Below are 14105 nucleotides of genomic sequence, written 5' to 3'. Positions count from 1 at the left end.
AATAAGTTCACCCAAAAGACAGAGTCAAAGCACTACCTCTTAGTTGGAATTTAGAACCACGGTTCCTTCGTTGTATACGGAGAGCTTTTTTTTTTTGCTTCCCTCGATCGTCCGTACCCACAGAGAAGCAAAACACAGTTTGTACACTTCCTAGGAGCCCCTTCCTGTTCTGTACTCTACTGTCCACTGGTGCTGGACCAGTGGCAGTTCTATACACCCCCCTTTTACTTCAGTAAGTCCCCCTCAGACCCACTCCTGCATGGAGCGCTTGCAGTAAAGTATGTGGCGCCGGGTACTCTTCCTCCGGAACTGGAACACCGTGTACAGAAGGACCATCATGCAAAGTGCCAGGACGCAGGGGATGGCGATGGCCACGGCCTTCTCTGTGCCGCCGGTGCTGTCCAGCTTGATGACGATGTCGACATCCCCGCTGTTGCCGCCCCCGCCCCCGCCCCCGCCCCCGCCCCCGCCGCCGCCGCCGCCACCACCGCCACCGCCATTGCTGCCTTCGTAGTGGCGGTCCTCCACCTCCGGTGGGCTCCACTCCCAGTCCGTGTCAGTGGGCAGGCCGTTGCAGCCCATGAAGTCACGGAGGATGGAGCGGGGATAGCCTGTCTCTACGCGAAGCCTCTGGTTGTTGAACTTCCAGTACTCCTTCCCCTTGTAGAAGTATGTGAATCCTGTTCCCGAGGGTTAGGGTTAGGGTTAGAAGAGAGAAAAAGATCGAGATAAATAAATTCAAGCTAGTAAAGGCGATTATGGCTTTAAAGAAGTTGCTGAAGTGAGAGGTTGTAGATAGAAGCAGGGCGTACCATTGGCCTTGTCCACAAACGCTCCCTGAGGGGAATCTGGGATGCCCTTCCACACAGTGATGGGTTTCGGGTAGCCAGGATCCATGGTCCTCATGTCCTCATTGTACCTCCAGTATCTAAACCGGTTCAGAGGGATACACTGAGGTCAATTTGAACCACTACAGACACACACACACACACACACACAGTTACACTCACACACACACACACACACACACACACACACACACACACACACACACACACAGAGATGATAATTATCTGCGACACATGAACACATCTTCAGGATGAAGATAACGATCCGCTATCGGACACAGAGGGATGAAGGCATGTTTTTGAACAACAAGCAGACAGAAAACTCCATCTGTGATCTGCAACAGTGTGCTGAATGATGACAGCGTCATGACAAAGCATTCTCATCTGACCTCACAACAGGCTTCCATGACCCTGTGTGATGTGATTCATCCTGACAGTCAGCTGCACAACACATTTGAGTCACATTAGTGCATTAAAGGGGCATCTGGGATTCAAATTCAATAACAAAGTGGTCATTCTGCCACTTTTTGGGGTAAACAGCTATAAGGGATGAGGCTGGAGCAATGTAATCCCTCTCAAATTCATAAATCTATGAATGCAAGAACTGACTATCAATGAGATCAAAACGATCCTTTTTTACCATGTTTTGAAGCTATACTGTGTTTGTTTACAATTACATTGTTTACAAACAATGGAGTAAAACAAGCTTATATTTCGGGTTCTGATGTGGTAACACAGTTGAATCTCATGAGGGCATTTATATGTTATATTCTTCAAGAATCAATGACTATAGTATATAATTCATTTAAGTCCAAAAATGGATGTACCGCACCACCCAGATTGGCCACTGATATACAGTAACATCTTATCCCTGAACAACAGCCCTTAGACAGCATTAGACAGCCTCAATGACAAGCCTATGCCTTGACATCCAGGCATACATCAGTCAATGCAATATCAATATCTATCAGACAGTGTATGATCACTATTACTAAAACCTGTAGGGGACCTGTAGGTCACAGTGGTTGGTGGTCACAGTGCTCATCATTCAAATCAAGTGGAGGTTGCTGTGAATGGATTTTACATTGAAATGTGTATCCTCATCAATATATACAGTATGATTCATGTTGTTGATAGGTGGCAGCGTCACAAAACGAGATAAGGACAACCTTCCCTTTTTTCATGACCAAAAGAAACATTTCCATGTTTATTTTCAAATACTGTTTTGTGGTATCCATAAACTTAATATGTTTGTTGGATAAAGGGTTGAAGGAACAACAATATGGTACTATATTTTAATGTACTGTATATATAAAAGGTCAGGAGGTTCATACCTAGCAAAAAGGGCTGGTTGCTCAATTGATTTTAGGCTTCATTGACACTATTAGTGGTTTAAAAATGGCGACATTTGATACAATGATATAATTGATATAAATTGTATCACTAACCCTAACCCTATATTGATATAATGATATAACTCATCATTGATAATGTAGTCAAGACTTTCTTCATCTCCTATTCTTGTGATAGCGAGCTGTTCTTCAATAAATCTTGAACCGAGTTGTGTGTAACACCCAGAAGCAAAGCAATACAGGAAATAGTACAAAGTGTGACAACCAGCCCGGGTCTCCTCAGGTCTCTCTTTAGGGCCTAAAACAGTGACACTGTGTACAGCGCTGCAAAGACATTAGCGGTACTATCAAAACTATTTCCACAGTGCTTTGTCTGCCCTGCCAGGGGCATATTTCAGGAATGTATTTTATATATTAATTGTGAATTATAAATATAATTATACGTATAATATAATATGTATTGTATTTTATTGCACAGGTTCTTGCTTGAGGATTGTTATTGAGCTTGGTACTGTATAATGTAGTATCACCCTGTGATGGAGTCACAGTCAGGCATTCTAAACATTTGACTTTTTTAGGCCCAGAGCTGTACAGCTAAGCAGACCTGAGTTCAGAGTATTTTAAATTATTTTAGACACTTAGCTGTGCTTGATTGAGGTTGCCTTGCACAATGGAAACAATTGAATAGTCCAAAAAGTGCAAACCACACACATCTGACACTTCAGGCAGACTCAAGCAAACATGAGGTATTTGCCAGGTCTGCAGCTAAGTGACATTTCCCACAGACCTGTCCCCTTTGAAGAAGTAGGTCTTAGCCACGTCTTCCCACCACACGGCTGTCTCGATGCTCTGGGTGGGCATCCCGCTCCCAAACAGAGAGATGTCCTGAGGGTAGGTGGGCTGCAGCGTCGTGTCCTTGAAGACCCAGAACCTGTTTCCTAAAAACACAAACAAGTACATCAGCTGATATGATCAGACTTAATAAGATATAGACTTCATAAGCACCTACAAGTTAGAAGAAGTTAGAAGTTAGAAGCACAATAAAGCCATATGAAGACTCATTGGAGATTTCATTCCAAAAACGAAAAATAACAGTACAATCAATTTAAGTGTAAAAAATCAGCTACTTAACATACAGAAATAGGTATTGGGAAGTATTATGCATTTCAATTTGCAGACAATGCTTTCTTATGTCTGACTATTAAGTATGACTATTAAGAACATCACATTTCAAATCATTCTTAAATCTTCCTTGCTTTTCAAATCCACAAGCAGTTTCCCTGAGAAACGATGAACATTATTGTTGCTGTGAATTCAGTTTCATCAAAAGGTGCATTATTCCGGTAGAGAAGTGGGGCGACTGTAGTATTGTGTATACAGTAAGTGGCTCTCCATCAGATCTCCCAGTGAATAAATAAACCATGAGCTCTTTTCTGATCCTGCTGGGTGACAGATGTCATGTTAATCTGCCTGATGGATGGGTGGGGCCCCTCCCACCAGTTATTCTAGTCTACACAGTACACAACCTCTCCTTCACTGTAGGCCTACAAAATGGTGGCTATCTTTCCCCACCTCTTTCTAATGTAATAATTATATATGCCCTTTCACAGATGCTTTTATCCAAAGCAATTACATTGCAGAGAGTGCTTACATTTTTCAGCGTATATGGTTCCATCGAGAATCGAACGCACAACCTAAGTGTTGTCAGCGCCATGCTCTACCAACTGAGCCACAGAGGACACTCCTCTCACAATTGTTCTTTTCAAATTGTTCTTCTCAAACCTTCGAGCTGACGGTTTGTTTGAGATAGAGAAAGGACAGCAGCCATTTTAGGCTTAAACTAAGCTCCTTTTCCATCTCACATCTCCTCCGTTTCCCACTCCCTCGTTCTCACCTTTGAAGAAGACAAACTTCCCCTCGCTGTTTTCATAGACGGCATCGATTTTGGCCGGCAGGCCTCTCCAGAAGTAGTTGATCTGCATGGGGTAGCCAGGGACCACTGAGTTGTCCCTCACCCTCCAGAACCACTGGTCCTACAGACAGACAGACAGACAGACAGGGGGGCAGACAGACAGACAGAAAGACAGACAGGGGGGCAAACAGACAGACAGAAAGACAGACAGGGGGGCAGACAGACAGACAAATGGGGCAGACAGACAGACAAACAGGGGGATAGACAGACAGACAGACAGACAGATGGGGCAGACAGACAGACAAACAAGGGGACAGACAGACAGACAAACAGGGGGATAGACAGACAGACAGACAGACAGATGGGGCAGACAGACAGACAGACAGGAGGAGAGGAGGTTGTAACTCAGATCTACTAAGCAAGATTTCTTTTGGAAAACACAGGACAAGCTCCATAAAGGGCCAAATCAAACATTCTGAGCTAAAAACATCCAGCTCTGGATGAGTATGGCAACACACCCATTTTCTTTTGTTTGTGCCACCAAGGAACAGTCATCATCATCCTCATCTTCATCATCCTTGCTCTCCACTGTCTTTCTTTCTTTCTTTCTTTCTTTCTTTCTTTCTGTCTTTCTTTCCTCTCCTGATCCAGACCTACCTTGAACACAAACAGCTCCTGCCTCAGTATGGCCAAAGTGTTGAACCCCCCATCACAGATGTTTGGCTTGGCGTTGGGGTTGGAGGGTTTGGCCCCTTGGGGGGGCCGGTGCGGCCGGACCTGGCGGTCGTGCTTGCGTGGGTCAGAGGGGGGCTGGAAGCGTGGGGGAGGGGCTGTAGGCGGAGGTCTGGTGGGGTGGGGGGCTCTGTCCGGGGGACCTGGAGACGTTGGATGAGATACAGAATTACACCTTATTGTTATCACAAAACACTCTTCTTCTATTGAATCACACCTCATTGTTATCACAGACCACTCTTTTATTAAATCACATCTTATTGTTATCACAGACCAAACCTCTATTGAATCACACCTTAATGTCATCACAGACCACTCTTCCTCCTATTGAATTCCGCTACAGTGATCAACCACTTCTAGTGATCAAATTGACCAGCACAGATGTCTACTGTATGTTCACTACTGTATGTGTGTCTGTTTTGCTTTGTGCATTCAAATAAAGGCCAGCACGTTGGAAATGTCTGTGTTTTTAAAATAACCATTTAAAAAGAATTTTGGAATTTTGAATTTATGAATTCTTTCACCACACACAAAGAGCATTCTAGCACTCTCTCTCATCCTCCTGTTTCCACTTTATGTTGCACTTCAAGGTCAGATTGCAATGTTTCTCCTCCTTTTAGAATACTCAACATGTCAGAGATATACAAAGAGAAACAGAGCGTTCTTATAGACAGACAAAAATACCATAGATTTTCTGAATGCCCTGAAGGTCGTCGTGAGGTAGTTTGAAGTTCTCTGTGTCCATGTACTGGTAGAAGGGTGCCATGATGGCTGTGGGGTCGTTGGAGTGTTCCAAACCCAGGGCGTGACCAAGCTCGTGCACCGCCACCAAGAACAGGTCGTTTCCTGAGAAGAGAGAGATTGGGATGAGACACACACACACAGACACACACACAGACACACACACAGACACACACACACACACACACACACACACACACACACACGCTAATCTAGGGCCTATTGAAATACAGTCTTTTGGAGAGGGTGCTTCTAACTGTTAGCCCTGTGCTGTCAGTAGCAGAGTAAAGAATGGATGAGAGGCCTTCTGAGAAACTAAAAAGGGTGCAGCCGACTTCAGCATCAGAACGTATAGTGGCTGACTTGCTACACACGCACATGCACATGCACACGCGCGCGCACACACACACACACACACACACACACACACACACACACACACACACACACACACACACACACACACACACACACACACACACACACACACACACACACATTACAGGGTTCTCCCCAGGATGTTTGAACAGCATGGCACTGGATTGTATTCTCAAAACTCGTTCATTCATGTCAAAATGCGCAAAAAAAAACCCTGCTAAAACGCTGAATTAATTGAGCAACATCATAACGCTTTCACGTTTGCTTTTAACAATGATTTCATTGGCGATCAAAGATTCTATCAATACTAAATATGTAGTTTCATTTGCCTTAAACATTTTACATAGGCAAAGTTCACAGCTTGGAGCAGCAACACTCTTACATTCTTCGGGGAGAACCCTGAATAAAAGTGTTTTGACAAGACGTGCAAATTTTTATGACACTGCTGATTTACTGTACTGCATATAATTCATATTTGTTTTGTGAGCTCTTCTAAAGCACATGGTTACTCAGGCTGGGAGACGTCAAGGGCATATGTGTCACTGTTCTACTACGAGACACTTTGGCATTCAGACTGGATATATTCATGTCTCTGCCCAAGGCATTGAAACATTCATGTCCACACACACACACACACACACACACACACACACACAGACTTACGCACATACATAAACAAAAACACACACACACACACACGCACGGACACACGCACACACACACACGCACACACACACACACATAAATACAAATACACACATGCACATACATAAACACACACACACACACGAACACACACGCACACACGCATGCACACACACACACACACGCACGCACCTACACATGCATGTAAGAAACTAGCCAAGCACAAGCTTGGCTAACCCTGAATATTCCACACGTTTGGTCTGAACTAGGTAAATCGGCCTTTAGTTTCTGTGCCCCGAGCACTTTCAAACGACTTTCAAAACGTACTTAAATTAGATTCTCATGTCATTTGGTCAGTTTAAGACCTTGATAAAGGATCTGTAATCCAAGGAATGCACATGGTTTAATTGCTTATATTATGTAAATGGAGTTTGTAATTGCAGTAATGAACTGTATGTTTGTAATTCTGAATGTACATTCATGATTGTAATAATTGTAATAACACGTGCATGTCACCACAGTCAGCGTTCGATAGTGTCAGCTGAATTTTGTGTTCGCTCTGGATAATAACACATCATTTCTATCCAGCATGTGAAGATGGCTGGAGGGGACGGCTGCCCTTTAAAACATGGTATCAACTCCTGCTGGGAGCACTGGCTGCACACTAAACAATAGATGACCCTTCGCCTAAACAATAAACTAACCCCCCCCCCCCACACACACACACACACACACCCCCACCCAGAAGACTCCTCTCTCTCTCCCCTCTCTACCTCTCTCTCTCTCCTCTAATGACAATTTCCCGGGGGTCCGCTGGGAGCCACCATTAGCACACATGTCAACATGCAACATTCACGATGACACCGCTGTGAAAACCCATTACAGACTCCTCCGCATTGAGACACAAACTGCACGCTGGGACGAGGGCCTTCCGAAACTAGCGTTTTCTGTCTGTTTAGCCGTAGAATATTACCACGTAGCACGTGGAGAGACGGATATCATTCTGAACGTGAGACTGTTACAATTTAACACGAGGGGGACTAGGACTGGGATTAGGACTAGGATTAAGGGACAAAAAACAAGCAAGCAAGCAAACAAACAAAGAAACAAAGAAACACTTGCTAGCTGTTACCCGCCTTGCGTTTGACAGGCGGGGAGTGGAGGTATGTGGCAGTGGTACGTTAGCGTGTTAGCGGCCACGGCGGTTGGCCCTGTCTGACAGGCATAGTGGAGGCACTCTGACAGCCCTGCGGGCGTTCGCCAGGCTGGCTCGGTCATTAAAGTAAAGTGCTTGTGGACGACAGGCCGAGAGAGGGATCTGATTAGCCTTCTCTCCAAGGCTGCAGCAGGCTCCATCCCTGCCCTGCTTCCACAACACACTCCCTCCAAAAAAAAAAACCACAGCAATAGAAACACAGAGCTGCTGGATATGGAACACATCAGCACAATAGAGGGATGGGCTCTGAGCTGCCCCAGAGAACACACTGCTAGAAAATACAAAGGCAGTTGTGAAGCCTGTAGAACCCAGTCTTATGTGGTATGTTGGTTATCATTCAACCAATGGACCGTAGGGGAATACAACTCATAACTCTGATCACGTGTTTGATACCATTCCTCGTTCCATTCTGTGCATTACAATGAGCTTGTCCTCCGATTTCTACCTCCACCAGCCTCCACTAAGTTGAATCAAAGCCTGACACGGATTATGAGTCAGGATCAACTATAGAAGACAGTCAGAATGAAAAGGACGCTGTAACCATCCATTTCTGTGTCTATGATTGTGCCTGTTACCCTGACCTGTGACATTCTCTGACAATAATATTCTCTCTCCTCCCACCTACCTTCCACTCTTGTTTTCTATTTCTCTTTTTTTCCTTCTCTCTACGTCTGTCTCCCCATCCTCTCCTCATATCCCTCTTTCCCTCTACAATACCTCTCTCTCTCTCTCTCTCTCTCTCACTCACTCTCTCTCTCTCTCTCTCTCGGTTCAGTGCCTCTCTCTCTCTCTCTCTCTCTCTCTCTCTCTCACTCTCTCTCTCTCTCGGTTCAGTACCTCTCTCTCTCTCTCTCTCTCTCTCTCTCTCTCTCTCTCACCGTCATGGTTGGGGTTCCCCAGGGTCCAGGGCTCGTCTGAGTCAAAGTGAGTGTCCCCTCCTATCCCCGGGCCCGGGAAGTAGGCGTGGGCCAGGAACCCCCCCTCGCCATCAAAGGGAGAGCTGTCGCCGTGGAAACCCGAGGCGAAGATGATGGTGATGTCCACGTCACGCCTGCCGCTCTCCAGGGCGCTGTAGGGAACGGCCTCGAAGCGCAGCGGCGTCACGCCCTGCCACACATCGAACGCCCGCCGGATGGCATCGTGGGTCTCCCGGGCGCCCACCTTGGGCGTCACGTTCTTTATACTGCGACACGGAAATGTGACGGGATGGATCAAACAAGCACTAGGCTCTGTTCTACATAGAAGAGCCACAGTTCAATGATTTGAGGATTTGAACAACTGGTGGAAAAAGATTCAACGTCATAAAAAAAGTATGTGGGAAATTCACACTGAATTGTAGGGATAACTTCAAGCTTTAATATATGCCATTTAGCTGACGCTTTTATCCAAAGCGACTTACATCCCAGCGGGAACCTAGAGGTCTAGCTTTAACCTAGAGGAGATAGACCAACAAGGAGGTTCTCATTTCAAACAGGGAAAGAAACAGACGGCTAGAACAAACATCCTCCAGAAGTTTAAAGGAGGAAAAACAACAGTCCTGCCCGAAGAATATTTAGTCAAATGGATGACAGACACTTACAAGTTTTACTTTTTAAACTATTCCGAGCCCAGCAGCTTTCGCTGAACTTTTAACACAGCTGCCGTTATCAGTACCCGGCAGACAGCAAGGAATAAGAACTCTCCCCCTCTCTCTCTATCTCTCTCCCTCTCATTAACCCCCCCCCCCCTTCGCTCTCTCTTTCTATCCACTCATTTTCATGGGGGAGAGTGCAGTCAGCAGTGCCCAGACCCAGCTCTGACTGACATTCCATTAGGAGAGGTTGCTCATCAATTCAAATGCAGGGAGGAAGGAAGGATTTGAATAAATTGGCAGAGTGTTATCGTCTATTACGGCTGTAACCTGTCAATTTCCTGAGCGCGCCCCTTATCCCTCCTCCTCAGACCCTATTAAGAGTAGAAACTTAATCACGCGTGATAAAATGAGAATTTGAATATTTTTTCGCAATGATTACGGATGATTTCCATACAGGATTTTGTTATTGCGAAAAACGGATGAGAGGGAAGTTGTCCTCCTCGTCCTTGCTATTTGGATGAGGCACATGTGCGTGTGTGTGTGTGTGTGTGTGCGCGCGCACATGGCTGTGCTGTCTCCATGACAACGCCGAGCATGTGAACACAGGAGGAAGTGAGAGAGAAAGAGAGAGAGAAAGAGAGTGCGAGAGAGTGAGAAAGAGAGAGTGAGAGAGAGAGAGAGAGAGAGTGAAAGAGAGAGAGAGAGAGCGAGAGAGAGAGAGAGAGAGAGAGAGAGAGTGAAAGAGAGAGAGAAAGAGAGAGAGAGTGAAAGAGAGAGAGAGAGAGAGAGAGATAGACAGCGTAAATGAAGACACTCTGACAAACGTGGACCCGATAACAAGCGAGGCTGCTCTGACGGGTGGACGTGGCGAGCGCCAGTGTCTCTCACCTGTAGGTGATGTGCGTCCGCTGCCACTTCTGCCCTGTCAGCGCATACCTCCGCTTCCGTGACCTCGACGCGCCCTTATGTCTGTCTGGAACCCCGCATCGCGGCCTCCGCATCCAGCTAAGAGAGAGGGAGGAGGAAGAGAAGGAGGAAGAGAAGGAGGAAGAGGAGGAGAAACAAGTAGAGGGGAGGAGGAGGAGGAGGAGGAGGTAGAGGAAGAGAAAGAAGGGGGGGAGGAGGAAGGGGAGAAGTAGGGAGAGGAGGATAGATAGACGATGAGGAGAATGAAGGGGAGGAGGAGTAGGAAGAAGAAGAGGGAGAGGAGGAAGGATAAGTGGTTAGTTAAGCTCAAGGATAATTGTGACACAAAGACACCCACGATAGATTGAACTTAACGTCATGATCTCTGAGTCACCATGACGACAAGCACTCCTCTGAACTGGACTACATTTCCCATCAGCATCAGTTGAAGAACGACTTCAACTTAGTGAGCAATACAGGGACTAGTGCAGTGTTTCCTATTGTTCGACAGCTGACTTCTACACAAAGTGAAACCGTGCCCTCCGAGTGAGATTGAGTGACAGACAGGACTGGGGTTTAACCCACTAACTGCCAAACAATTCCGGAACACTCACCGCCTAGAGCGACCAAGTGTTTTCTGTGGTATTTACCTAGCAACAATACTTTGATTGGCTACAAAATGAAGCATCATCGTTGATGAATTCTTTGTGAAGAAAGTCACCCTCGGCACTCTAGAACGTTGACAATTTGGGCGACTTTATTCACCCTCGGCACTCAATGAGTTAACAGCGAGGTTGCTCTGACCCATTCATACCAATCGAATGCAACACAAATGTAACACACACACACACAGGACATGTAGAAGAGAAGAGTCTCACCTGAGTGTGATATCACTACATCATTATGCAGAGGGGAGAAGAAGAAGAGCTGTTAAGATCTCACGTGTCACTGGGCTGGGAGGCAGTCAGGGGTGTGAGAGCCACCATGTCATTACTGGTGCTGATAACGGAGCCTGTGTTTGTCTCCCCAAAGTCAATTAAATATTCAGTGGGAATTCTATTTTCGAGTTCAATTCACTGGAATGAATGAGTCGAGGTAATGCATTTCTTGTAGTGTGGCCCTGAGGACTACTGGTATGTTGTTTATGTGAATGTGTGTGTGTGTGTGTGTGTGTGTGTGTGTGTGTGTGTGTGTGTGTGTGTGTGTGTGTGTGTGTATACTGTATGTGTGTGAGCGTGCGTCTGTGTGTGTGTGTGTGTGTGTGTGTGTACTCACTCCTTGGTCCTCTCATCCAGCGTCCCTGTGACATTGAGACCGTATATGCGTTGCATGGCGGCAATGGCTGAATGCATGGTCTGGGCGGAGCGGAGGGCAGACACTCTGGGGTCCGTGTGGGGCAGGTAACCATACCTCTGTAGCCATCCCTGCAGGAGAGAAGGGACACATTTATCCACCATGGTGGCCTTTGTTGAACTGATCTGGCTGAGGGTTGAGCAATGGCTTGCTGTCCTACACAGGTTATACCATGACATGAAGTGTTATTAGAAGGGTCTCGTGGTTATTGACATCTAAAGGAGAGAGAGGAACGATACACAGCCGTCCTTTTTGTCTGCAATTGTGGCTACGGGATCAGAGGCAGATTTGGTCGAGCAGTGGGATGGTTGGACTACTGTTGATGAGTATTGGTCAAATGAATCAACTTCAACCTCTAATAGGATTTAAATGTAACCAATTGGGTTCGAACCTCCAGCATGCGCCGTGAGACTGTGTTAGCCAGCTAAGCAGAACCCTAGGCATTCGTTTGGGAAGTCCTCAGGTCTAAGGCAAGGGTACACCCAACCTTCATTGCACTCAACAAAACCGTTCTTGGGTATGAAGATCCAAATGCCAAATGTCATATACTTGCTCGCTATTCACTCTATGACTGAGAGAGGAGGAAGTCAAATGTATCTCATCCCCACATGTACAGTTCAGTTGCATTATCACTGCATAAATTGATAGCGAACTCTCAAGGGGCAGAAGTCCATAATTAGAACGTGCACATAACGAACCCATTAATTCTTGACACATTCAGCGCAGTTTATGACACTGCTTCACGCCGCCTCCCTCACACAGTGAAACTGCTCGCACGACTCCCGGGTGAAGCGGTGAGATTGAGTGTCGTCCAGGGGTCACTGTCAGACCCAATACGAGGAGAGCCACGAGGCGGCTACGCGGTCTCCACAGCTGTCCGCAGCCAACCAGCTGCCTCTCCATTGTTACACAGGCTAGGAGATACTCCAGCTAATCTGCGATCTCTATCCCCTCTCTATCGCTTTCTCTCTCCACACTCTCTTCTGTTGAGCTAAAAGCCTTGTTTATGCATTTCTCCCCATTGCTTTCACCAGCGGTTGTTTTTGTTTATTTGTGAAGTGCCAAGGTAAGGCGCAGGTTCCCGTTACCGTGGAAGTGAAGAATGATTTGAGACTGAGATGATTGTGGCTTTTCACTGTGGTTTTTGAAGGATAGGGAGGGGAACGGTAAAGCGAATAAGATAGAAATTACAGTAATACGAAACAAGATGTTACTCAATCCTTTTATCCAACTTGGTTCAAAACGAATGTGCATGGCACACACATAGCGCGGCCATACATAGCATGATCACCCTGGCAAAACATGAACATGTTTGGTGTGCAAGAGGTGTGATGACATTTTGGAGTCCTGACCATACAAAAGAACCTGAATTAAATTGTATCGGGTAAAAAGAAAGACACATTACAACACAGTGGGTTCAGCTTGATGGCAAAAGGGCGACATGCCATTCAACTAATGGGAAAAGGATTTAGGTGCCATTTGTATATCTTTTTGTATATATATTTTGACATTTCAGTTGGGTTTTTGATTTGCAGAAACCTAACATCTGACTAAACATAAGTTTTTTTTCCAAGGTGTTGTTTTAAATGTGATACACATTAGGCCTACCAGTCTCAATTTGGTTCTGGTTCTCCTGTGAACATTTTTAAATATCACAACGCTCCTTGCGCACCAAACCTTCTATGTCCGTCTCTGATTTGAAAATATGGATGATAAATGTTACAGGGTGACCATTCGACGGAGGGGACTGAAACGCTCATGGTCGCCCGTTCTTTATCTCTCATCCGGTGCAGAGCAATGTTATGCCATGAGCATCTAATGTTTTGTTGTCACTGATGCTAAAAATGACTTCAAAAAATAATTTCGATGCTTCTGATACAATATTAGCATATCGTTACCGTGTCATGTTCCGGTAACAATATTGTGTTAAAGCATCCTAGTTTACGGTAAATATATGTTCTTTCACGCAAAGGCGCAGGAGCAGAGGGGATTGCACGGTCATTTGTGATGAAGGCCATTTATCTTACCTCCACGCTGAACTGATGCTCTTCTCCAGACACGGCACATACAATCCAAAGCAAGAAATGCAAGCAGAACAATGCTGCGTAAAAACAATCCGATGGTTTTGTTTTAGAGGTGGATACTAAGGTCATAATGACCCGTTTTTCCCAAGTGGTTATTAGAAAAACCGCCCGTCTTCTGATTTGGTTCGTGCGTCAAATGCAAACCATCAGGCGAGCTGTCAGGGCAAATTCGGAGGAGCGCAGAAAATTACGTTTTTTGTAAAATAGATACAACCAGATGCCATTTAGGCTACTTGTAATAATTCGGTATTTTAGATCCACCACCCTCGCCATTCTTATTTACATCGCTGGCTACATTTAACCAGCGGCATCAATGGCCATGTACAGTAGGCTAGCATACCTCCCGAGTCGACGCCTGCGCTTTG

At 45.7% G+C, this 14105-nt stretch overlaps 1 protein-coding gene across 1 annotated transcript; it reads right to left on the bottom strand.

Annotated features, from left to right (window-relative positions):
• Positions 1-243: 243 nt before the first annotated feature.
• mmp16b (matrix metallopeptidase 16b (membrane-inserted)) lies at positions 244-13809 on the bottom strand (the record flags this gene model as incomplete). The annotated part of the gene is made up of 10 exons (XM_083690057.1): positions 244-680; positions 813-928; positions 2988-3138; positions 4095-4233; positions 4770-4987; positions 5529-5690; positions 8703-9007; positions 10286-10402; positions 11579-11727; positions 13684-13809. 10 exons carry the CDS (start codon positions 13807-13809, stop codon positions 244-246), a joined length of 1920 nt encoding a protein of 639 aa, XP_083546183.1.
• Between the last annotated feature and the right edge of the window lie 296 nt (positions 13810-14105).

Source organism: Argentina silus (assembly GCF_951799395.1).
Source record: "Argentina silus genome assembly, chromosome: 18".
NCBI lineage: Eukaryota > Metazoa > Chordata > Actinopteri > Argentiniformes > Argentinidae > Argentina > Argentina silus.
This window is presented reverse-complemented; position numbering and strand designations above follow the sequence as displayed.